Raw genomic sequence first — 11,185 nt, 5'->3', positions numbered from 1 at the left:
TGGATAGTGTAATGAAGTAGCATGAAATTAGACTAGAAACAATTTTTATTTTACTTGTTTGTCTTTTTATCATGTAACTTAGTAGTATATAAACCAAGTATAGCACGTAGAACAAATGACTAAGAAAGTAAGCATTATTTACAGAGAGATAGAAAAGGTTGTATCTGTTAAGCATCTCTTTGTAATTCTTCAAGTTCACTTGTAAGCAGCTGTGTGTTATTCAAGCATCACAGAGTTCTCATCTTACTATATATATCTCTGGTGGATAAGTTCAAATTCACCAGAAAGTTTTAAAGCCTTGTGTTTTATTTCTTTATGTTTGATTTTCATATCTTTATCATTCCGCAACATAGAAAAATCTGCACAGTTATATTATTAAGGAAGAACAGTTATAAAATCAGAAAAAGGAACCAGAATTACATTCAACCCCCCTTCTGTAATTCTTGTTGCATTGTTTGGGAATAACACAAACAGAGCCTTAGACCTAGCAATTCGTTCGTGTCGTATACTTTCGTGTCGGGTTTTTTCGTATTTCATGTACTTAAAGGTCAAACACAAAACCGACTACTTGTTTAGGGTTTGTATAATTTTGTGTTCGTGTACTTTCGTTTCGTGTCGTATTTTTCGCGTAAAATTGAATATTATTTTTAATTAATATTTAAAAAATAATAAATATATAAATAGGATTTTTAGGTAAAACTTTTACGAAATATATTAAGAATATATATTTAGATCACTTTATATACATATAAAATTAAGTAATTATTTTAAAAATAAATATGCATATATATATATATTATAAATATACATATATTTATTATAAATATTATTATTTAATTATCATATTTATTTATGTCGTATACTTCGTGTCGTGTCGTGTTGTAATAGCCCGCACTTTCGGACAATTAACTCTAAATCGAAACTAAAGTAAATTACAATCATTAATCCGAAATTCTATAACAAAGGTTGTTATTACAAAACGCGTAGCTAAAAGCAGAAGTCCAAAAGTCTATCTACTCAAATTCTAAGTGCTCGAAACTCCAATGTTATCCAACTCGAATTTTAGGTGAAATCTGAAATTGTAAGTAATGAGCAACGCAACCAGCAAGAAAACAATCGATCCAACTAGTTGGCCAAGTAACATGTCCACATATAACAAAATACGATGATCTATACGATATGATATATGAAACAAACACTTTCGATACGCATTCTTATTCTTATTCGATACATACGATATACATAGCACATAAACAACAATAATTCAAAATCAATAATCCATGCCACGACCACTACAACCTGGTGATAACGGTCCAAAATTTTCAGAAAACTGTCACTACATTCAGTGACTAAGTTCCTAAATTCTTATTCGATATTTTCACAAATAATAGCACAAATCAAAAATCCAAAATTATTGTCTCGACACCACACATATACAACAATACATATACTATAACACATATTACTTTCAAATATATCATCATTTAGCCCAAGTTTTGATAATCAAATATATATGCTTGACATACAATTTTGAAAATACTAGTAAGATCGATCGAAAACTTACCTCAAATCTGATCAGATCTGATAATAACCTTTTTGACCCTCTAACTGATGTTTTCTTGAAAAACACAAAACACGAAAATTGTAGAGAATGAAAAGACATTTTCGAAAAGTCCAGGATCATTGAATTCTGACCTACGATAAATTTTCTACGAATTTTACAAGATTGCTGATTTTTGCGATTTTTTACCCAACGAATTTTAATATTAAAAACGATGAAGATGAATAAGATGTATTTATAACGATACAAAATCTATTTTGTAACCACCAAGTTATCCGTAATAAAATCTGATCCAAATTTTAGGCCAATTAGTCTAATTCAATATTAAATCTCGGCCCTTATTTAATTTTAATACTTTTTATTCTTTTATTAATTTAATTCTAAAAATTACGGGATATTACACGTGTACTTGCAGAAAAAACACAAAACCGACACTATATCTCGGTCATGTACTTTCGTGTTCGTGTATTTTCATGTCGTGTACTACAAAGGCAAACGCAAACACTAAATTTTCATATCGTTTTGTGTCGTCTCTAAAATTGCCGGGTCTAACTGTACTCTGTTTTAGTATAGTGCGGTGTTGTAAAAATCGATAATCGGAGAAGATATGTCGAGCTACCGATTTGAGATTAATTGAAATTCAGGGATTAATCGGAAGGAGTAATCAGAGTAAAAATCGTATGTATTATAATAGTAAATTATATTTAATATATTATTATGACTATATTAGTTATTTATTAACAAATATATATTTATTAATGTAGTATTTATTTTAATTTCAATAAATAATTATATATACTCAAAAAAAGAAAAATTCTTAATGATTAATAAGATTTCAAAAATCGAATTGGTCGGGTACTTTGAAAATGATTAATCGGGAATTAATCGGTTGAACTGGGAATTTTTAGAACAGTGAGCGTAAATGTTTAGTATAGTGGAGAAGAAAATAGTAGAAGGTTATACAGATGCACAAAAAGCCCATCGGGCCGGGTTTTATACGGCTTTTAAAAAACCCGGTTTTTTTGAAAATGAATTGAACTGGGCTTTCTTAAAAATCGGGCGGGGCCGGTCTTTTTAAGAAATATTAGACACGTTTTAGGCCCGCGGGCCAGGTCGGATCGGGCCGAACCAGACTTTAACCAGATTTTTTTATTTATATATTAAATATAATTTTATATTATAACTCGAACTATGAGGAGTTTAAATACCGGAGAAAATAATATCTTAATATATCAGATAGAGTAGTTTAGATACCGAAAGAATAATTATTTTTTAATATAATAAATAATTATAATTATATAATTATGTACACCAATTTGTATTGTCCAAAATATGGTATGGTGAGCTAGGTTTTAGTATCAAACACAAACTTGTTAGTTGTTATTATTCTGTATTCACTTTGTATTCTTGATTCACTAACATACCTAATTCATACTTTTTGTATAGTCACGTATTATATAATATAAAATTATAAATTTAAATAAGACATCATTTGTAATTTATAATAATAATATTCTGTTACAGTTACAACTTTACAATTCATGTGGTAATTATCTTTAATATCTTTTAATTTGATGAAAAAAAACAGAAAACTTTAACGTTATTTACTTCTAATATTATAATATAATTTTTTAAAAATTATAAAAAGTATTGTATATTTTTAAATTTTTTATAAAAAAATTGGTTTTTAATTTGGCTTTTCAAAAAACACGAGTTTTTATCCCGGTCGAACCGGGCTTTTTTAGATCCAAACTTTTATCCGGACTTTGTTAAATCCGGGTTTTTATCCATATTTTTCAGGTTTCGGGCCTGCCAGATTTTCGAGAAAAAAGGCTCATTTAATGTCCGCGAGCCGGGCCGAACCGAACCGAACCGAACCGAGGTTTTGTTGGAATCAGGTTTTTCGTGTTTTTTTGGGGATAGGATCGGATTTCGGGTCTACGGATTTACGCTCCAGGATATCAAACAAATATCAGGTAGCAATTAGCAATATTGTGACACACACACAGTGTGTGTGTTTTTGCCATCTGATTTGCTCCCATTTGTGCAAGACAAAGCTCTCCAGCAAGAGACCCACAAACACAATTTAGGCTCTGTATCTATACTGTGAGTATTTCTTGTATCTACCTTCTCTTTTCTAAACCTCCATTTTACTTTTCGTGCTACAAAACCCTTAATTCCTTTTCTTTTTTCTTGTGATTTCATGCTATATTTAGCCCTAAAAATTATTTGTAAATGCCCTTTATATTTGTGCATGTAAAAAGTAGATTTTGATAATTGATAGTGTTATTATTGGTGGGTATGTCTTGTTATAATGATATGTTTTATGATTTTGGGTTGCCCCTTTTTGTTGTTTGCTACTCTTCAACCCTCTAATGTTTACATTTTTCGAAATAAGACCTGTTTCGTGTAATTTGAGCTGTAATAAAATTTGGGTTTCCGGACAAAAGGCTAGTACTAATTGTTATCATATTTATGTAACTGGCTAGCTGTAATTTAGGGTTTTGAGCTTTGACCAAATTTTTACTAAATTATGAGTGGGTTTGATTTGTCGTAGTAGGTTAAATTTTTCGGACATTTGGGGCTTTAGATGTTGTTAACTAGGTTGTTGGGTCATAGACAGTCGAGTGGCTCTGTAGTTGTCAATCTTCATGTTGAAGCATGTATTTGTAATTAACCTCTTTATTAAACTAGACTGTGGGTTTCAAGCTGACTCAAATGTCAGCTTAGTTGCATATATAATTTTTTTAATATTTATACCCTAGGCAGTCAAATGTCCTCGAATTGCTTAATATGCCCAAGGTTAATTTGTCGTAGTAGGTTGAATTTTTCGGACATTTGGGGCTTTAGATGTTGTTAACTAGGTTGTTGGGTCATAGACAGTCGAGTAGCTCTGTAGTTGTCAATCTTCATGTTGAAGCATGTATTTGTAATTAACCTCTTTATTAAACTAGACTGTGGGTTTCAAGCTGACTCAAATGTCAGCTTAGTTGCATATATAATTTTTTTAATATTTATACCCTAGGCAGTCAAATGTCCTCGAATTGCTTAATATGCCCAAGGTTAATTTGTCGTAGTAGGTTGAATTTTTCGGACATTTGGGGCTTTAGATGTTGTTAACTAGGTTGTTGGGTCATAGACAGTCGAGTAGCTCAGTAGTTGTCAATCTTCATGTCGAAGCATGTATTTGTAATTAACCTCTTTATTAAACTAGACTATGGGTTTCAAGCTGACTCAAATGTCAGCTTAGTTGCATATATAAATTTTTTAATATTTTTACCCTAGGCAGTCAAATGTCCTCGAATTGCTTAATATGCCCAAGGTTAATGTTGCAGTCATGTTTTATGTTCTGCAAAGTTACATAAGTTGTCTTATTTTTTAAGTAATGTCGGTAACTATGATATGTATCATGAAGTGGTGAAATGGCGATGTCCAACTATAGGTTGGATCTATGATGACACGGTCAACTTTGTTATAAATTATAAGGAACTTCCAAAATATGAGCAAATATTGTTTGTAATCAAGCAGAAAAGTATAAAATCATTTTGTAGTTGCAAACAAAGAATAAGCATGATAGCACTATACTATGAAGAATCTAATATGTTGCGGACTAGCAGTGGAAAGGGTTGGCTATGACCATCTCTGACTCTGCCTATAATATCTACTCGTTTCAGGTGCCTGAAGATTGCACCCTCCGCCCTTTTGACCTTTTATAAGTGGGAATGAGAATGGTGAAATAGATTAAATTGTATTAAATGGGGTAATCTATCTTTCTATACAAACACTACGATCTGATTTTACCCTACTTTTTGATTGTGCCCTCTTTTGAGATCAGCTCTATCTTTAGCAGGAATAAACATTACAGTTATCATCTTTTAGGGTTTTTTTTTGTCTTTCACATGCAATTGTAAACATATGATTGCCACAAAAATCTCTTGCAGATTGGTGTATACTGTGTTATACAGTCGGTCGCCCAAATTGGTTCTAATGAAATGAGAATGTGTAGTGAAGAATTTAGATATCATGATTAGCTGCCTAGCCTCCGCTGTCAACTTGTAAAATGCTCTTTTCATGTTAATAATAATGATTATAAATATGATAATTATTATTGTTCATGGTGTCGCAGGTCTGTTGCCGAAATGTTTCTGAAGGCACAGTTGCAATGGAATGTTATAATTCCTGCTGAGAATCTTGATGCTAAAGGACTGGCGCTGCAGAAGGCAATAATAGTCCGCCTTATGGATGAGTTTTCTGCTAAGAAAGCTACAAGTACTCTTGGTTATTTTCTCGCAGTCACTACTTTGGACAAAATAGGAGAAGGAAAAGTCAGACAGCACTCAGGTGACGTACTCTTTCCTGTAACCTTCTCATGCATCACCTATAAAGCTTTTGCTGGTGAAATTCTAGAAGGAGAGGTCCATAAGATACTGAAGCATGGCGTTTTCCTGAGGTGTGGACCAGTTGAGCACATTTATCTTTCGCATCTCAAGATGCAGGGTTATAGTTTCGTTCCTGGTGAGAATCCTATCTTTATGAGCGAGAAGTCAGCAAAGATTGAGAAAGGTGTCAAGCTGCGTGTTATGGTCATTGGTGTCAGGTATATGGAGGCTGAAAGAGAATTCCAGGCCGTTGCCAACTTGGATGGTGATTACTTGGGGCCTATTGAGTAGTTTTTACTATATAACCTGCACCGGATGTTTAATATCTAACTTCTAGACTCATGTATGGAAAGTAGATTCCTATCTCCTTGTTAAGCTGTATATTTGGGGTTAATACTTTATTACTGCATTTTAATTAAATTAAGTGTTATGTCATTTTATGGACAAAAAACTTTTAGAATGGAAGCTCTTCTAATTTGAAATTGCAGCTTTTGTAGTTTAAATGTTTAGCCGTGTTAATTCTATTTGTTCTTCACTTCCTCTGCTCGTTGCAATCAGGTTATCATACACTTCTTTGACTGCTTTCCTAATTGCTTCACTGCAGATGCAGCATTTGCCATTGTGTAGAACTGTACCCAAATCTTTTAAACTGGAATGAGAGAATAAGAATGTAATTACTTTTATAAACGTGTCATTCAATATCATCAGAAGTGCCTTATTTGCAGCTTTAAAGCTCTGTAAATCCTCTTGCATTGAACATTACATTTAATAAATTATCAAAGCATAATCAATGACTAAGCACCGGTGGACCGCCAAGTGCCTTCTTTTTGTTGTCAGTATTAAAAGTGGCTGGACAGAAGCCGGTAGGTTTACGAGCTACTGGAATATATGCAGGTATTATTTTAGATAACTCGAGAATCTTGATACATGTTTCCGCCTGGTAAGTTGATTAAATTTGCTGCAAATGCTAATGTTATTGTCGCAATGAATGCAACAATGAACATACGTGTCCTAGTTAGTTTCCTGGTTATTTCAAGGCTCTCGTCGGTTGCATTTTGGCGTGACAAATGCGTGTACTCATCAAGTGTGTCATGGAGGTTCAAGTTCTGAGCAGCACCTATTTGTACAAGTAGATTCTCAACTTTTTCCTGCCAAGAAAATGAATGTACAGTAAAAAAACTAGGCAAGTTATTTTGCAAACTACATAGTTTTTGAAAGAGGTTTGAATTTATACTATTGGAAAAACTACATTCTTACCTGTTCACTTCCACTTTCAGAATGATGGCGACGGCATAGATCAAGGGGAGTGAGACTGTCCTTGTTTAAGGCATCTCTATGTACCAACTTATGTTTTATAAGCACTGGCACGTAACAGCCATGAATCGCGGCATAATGAAGAGGTGTGTTGTTGCTGTACTTTCCGTCTATAAGCAACTTATCTTTTTGATTCAGAATGCTGGGAATCATTGGACAATGTTGTAAGATATATTCAATCACAGTCTTATGATTATACTCCACCGCGAGATGCAATATATTTCGACCTTTTTTATCAACCATGTCACAAGAATAGGGACAATATTTTATAAGTTGTTTCACTGCAGCAAGATTTCCAAGTTTAGCTGCTATGTGAAGAGCAGTTCTATCAGCAGTTTTGTCTGTTACATAAGCTATAGATTTTTCTTGTTCAGTAATATCTTTTATAATTTCAGAGAAATTGAAATAAGCTGCATAATGTAATGCTGTCCATCCATTGTTGTCCTTTTCAGTTGTCAAATTCGAATTCTTGCTCAATATACATCTTACACACTCTGAAAAATATTACAAAAATGTCAATACATATATCGATTATAACTAGAAAGTAGTATGAGAATAACGTTCCTGAGATTACCTCTGAAAACTTATCTGAGATGCGAAAACTAATCTCAGAAAGTATTTTCTGTTTTATAAGACGTACGTACCTGTAGAACCGCTCATAACAGCAGCATGTAAAAGTGTTCTGCCATCAGGACCCTTATCAGTTGGCTTGATGCCAGTCGGTTTCTTGCAATTTGCGAAAATGAGTTTAACCGAGGCAACATGTCCTTTGAATGTAGCCAAGTAAAGCGGAGCCATTTGATGCTTATTTGGCGAATGTTCATCATTTGGATCTTTTTCCACCAAATATTTCACAATGTCCACATAATCATGTCGAACAGCTTCGTGCAGAGCCGACTCTTTTTCATCATTCAGCATCCTAATAAGCTTCATATGAACATTGTTCTCTGAACCCTCGGAGGATGATGCTTTAGCTTTGTCAAGAAGCAGGCGAACAACATTCAAGTGTCCACCTCGAACAGCTACATGAAGTGCTGTTTCACCTTCTGAATTCTTTTTACACAAAATGTCTTGATAATTTTTGAGAATCTGGTCCACACATTCTGCTTGGCCCGATTCAGATGCGAGATGAAGAACTGTATTCTTGGTTGGTGTTAGCTGATCTGCAACTCCGGTTACGCTGTGTTTCATCTTAAGAACATTTTTGTTGCCTGAAATGGCAGCTGCAAACAATTCAGAATCCATTTCTCTGTTCTAATAAGAGATAAATGACTGTTTATTTGCAGCTTTCTCTCTCTTATGCATGCTGCATTGTTGCTATATATAAGTGAAAGAACTAAAGCTACCTTTTGGTGCCTATCTCCCTTTCCAAGTCAGATACAGTTCCTCAAAGAGGCAAAAGACATTTAAATTTCACTCATTCTTAACGTATTCTTGTTTACCACTAATGTTACACAATCTTTGTTTTGTTCTTCTTCTTTCTTATTTTATAAAAAAGATTGAACAATGGTAAGCATGTGTTTCAATTTTCATGTTTTTATTTGTTTGATCCAGACTCCAGTTATATATTTGTCATTGTTTATATACGGAATTTGACAAAGGCACGTGTGCGTAAATATTTGAAATTTTACATGATTTTCGAAACAGTTCAAATATGTATATAAAAATTAAATGTATCTAGCTTGCAAACTGGGTAATAGTAGAATGAAACTTATGACTGATGCTTTCGCATAAAAGGACTTATGGGGGTGTGAATATGCTTTTCTCCAAAGGACCTTTTTGGTGAAATGGAGTACCAAAATTTTCATTTCTTCTTGAAAATGACTTTGTTAAATATTGTACTTTGTCTTGAACAGATCGTTTTTGCTAAACATTACCTGAACAAGTTGTATGTGTTCTTTCAACAACTCCCATAAATAACATAATTACTAATCTGTAATTCTGTATGCATATAAATGTGTTACTAGCGTATTTCCCCATCTTTTAATTACTCCTTCTATTTTTTAAAATTTTTAATATTTATTATTCAATTCTGATTTTTTTATATATACCTTAAAATATTTTGACTGGATAATAAAAATAATTATTTTAATTTTTTTTTTATAAATTTTAGTATAAATTAAAAAAATATATTATTTTAACTATACAGTCAAAACACTTTGAAATTTATGCAGAAAAGTTATTCGAAACAATCCCGGTCTAATTTCGAATCTTTTCCAAAATCGAATTAAGTCCCGATTCCAAGTACAAAATAAGTCGAAACCTACTGGACCAGGTGCCGCCAACCTGATTATGATTTGTTGGTGCATTTAATAATAATACTTTGACTTATAAACTGAACAAAAATATCAAATATTCTCGATACGAGACTAGGATGCTATCTCAAATATAAAATAGAGGGAAATATTGCTTGTTGTAACTGAAAATTAATGTATATAATTTTTTTAATGAATTTTCAATTATATGCACGTGGATAGATGTTAAGCACAGAAATTTATCATTTTAGAATAGTTTGACTATTAAAGCTAATTTGAATAATGGGGTGTACCACTATTATAAAAAAAAAAAATCAATATACACTAAAATTATAAATTTCGGTGGATATTATTTGTTCATGAATATATAATAGAAATTTGGTTTTTGTAAAAAAATAACACCCTCGTTTATATATATAATCATATTAGAGAACTGATGTGAAGTGCGGAAATCTAATCACTTAAAATATAAATTTAGAAAATTTTTGGTAATTTCTTCGAAACATCTAACATCTTCCTTAAACTAAAAATACATAAAAAAATAAAAAAATGTATAAACAAACACACAGTCTCTGCTCAAGCTTTCCGTTGATTAATTCATCCTGCAAAACCCAAAACAACCACACTGAAAAGACCAAAACACTCCCTCAACCCACCATGTCAACCCCATCTCCCACCTCCACCGTCTCAATCACCACCCTCCTCCGCCCCTGGCACGATTTCCTAGAAATCTCCGCCCTCAGCCTCCCCCTCTCCGTCTCCGAATCAACTTTCCGTATCAAAAAAAACCTCAATTACTTCCGCTACAATTACCTCCTAATCACCCTCCTAATCCTCTTTTTCTCCCTAATCTACCACCCCATTTCAATAATCACCTTCATTATCATTATAACTTCTTGGATTTATCTTTATCTGCTCCGTGCCGAGCCCGTGCTGCTGTTTAATTGGGTTTTTGATGAGTGGGTTGTGTTGATATTTTTGTATTTTGTTACGTTTGTTGCGTTGGTTTTAACTAGGGTTTGGTGGAATGTGGCGGTGGCGGTGGTGGTTGGTGGGGTTTTGGCGTGTGTTCACGGCGCGTTGAGAGCTCCTGAGGATGGGGATGATATGGAGTCCCCGTATGGCCCGTTGCTTTCGGTTGTGGATAGTCCTAGAGGGGGTTATAATGCGGTTTAGTTAGTTTTGTTTGTTGATGGGTTATTGTTATACTTGTTTGTGTTTTTTATACTCATTGATGTTTTTGATTGATGATTATGTAGTGATTGTTTTGTGCTAGTTCAACGATAATTATGTTTAGAATGTACTTGTGATATGTGGTGAATGTGATGTTCTTTTCCACGTAATTAATGTGACTATATTCGTTTGGTGGTCCTTTGTGGTTTTTACCATTGTTTGAGTGCTTAGTGTAGTAATTAGGTTAATGTACTTATCATTTGTGGTGACGTTCTTTTTCACCTAGTAAATGTGACTAGAGTCGTTTGGTGGTTGTTTGTGGTTTTTATAATCGTTTGAGCAGTTAGGGTAGTGATTAGGTTTATATGAAAGGGGCTGCTTTTACAAGTAGAAAGCCGATTTATTGTAGACATGTTACTCCTTTGTTGGGTGGGATGAGCTCTCGAGATTAGAGAGGCCTAAGTTAAGTGAATCTTACTTGGAGCTTATAATCTAGCTTGTTA

General features: G+C 33.2%; 3 protein-coding genes across 4 annotated transcripts; 2 read left to right on the top strand and 1 right to left on the bottom strand.

Moving 5' to 3' along the window:
- The first annotated feature begins 3,504 nt into the window (after positions 1-3,504).
- Positions 3,505-6,422, top strand: LOC141659299 (DNA-directed RNA polymerase V subunit 7-like). Of its 2 annotated transcripts, none has more exons than XM_074466105.1 (2): positions 3,505-3,667; positions 5,688-6,422. In XM_074466105.1, exon 2 carries the CDS (start codon positions 5,701-5,703, stop codon positions 6,229-6,231), a length of 531 nt encoding a protein of 176 aa, XP_074322206.1. In that variant the 5' UTR covers positions 3,505-3,667; positions 5,688-5,700; the 3' UTR covers positions 6,232-6,422. The 2 variants fall into 2 exon arrangements, with proteins under 2 accessions (XP_074322206.1, XP_074322205.1); XM_074466104.1 differs by lacking the exon at positions 3,505-3,667 and adding an exon at positions 5,122-5,321.
- Positions 6,423-6,551: 129 nt separating this feature from the next.
- Positions 6,552-8,565, bottom strand: LOC141659297 (protein ACCELERATED CELL DEATH 6-like). Its single transcript, XM_074466103.1, has 3 exons — positions 7,899-8,565; positions 7,198-7,748; positions 6,552-7,088 (listed from the first exon to the last, which is right to left on the bottom strand). Exons 1-3 carry the CDS (start codon positions 8,497-8,499, stop codon positions 6,843-6,845), a joined length of 1,398 nt encoding a protein of 465 aa, XP_074322204.1. The 5' UTR covers positions 8,500-8,565; the 3' UTR covers positions 6,552-6,842.
- A 1,601-nt stretch (positions 8,566-10,166) lies between these two features.
- Positions 10,167-10,685, top strand: LOC141661143 (PRA1 family protein D-like). The gene has a single exon (XM_074468128.1). It carries the CDS (start codon positions 10,167-10,169, stop codon positions 10,683-10,685), a length of 519 nt encoding a protein of 172 aa, XP_074324229.1.
- Positions 10,686-11,185: the final 500 nt, after the last annotated feature.

This window comes from Apium graveolens, chromosome 5 (assembly GCF_009905375.1).
Source record: "Apium graveolens cultivar Ventura chromosome 5, ASM990537v1, whole genome shotgun sequence".
NCBI classification, from domain to species: domain Eukaryota; kingdom Viridiplantae; phylum Streptophyta; class Magnoliopsida; order Apiales; family Apiaceae; genus Apium; species Apium graveolens.
Note: the sequence above shows the minus strand (reverse complement) of the source record. Positions and strands in the feature narration are given on the sequence as shown.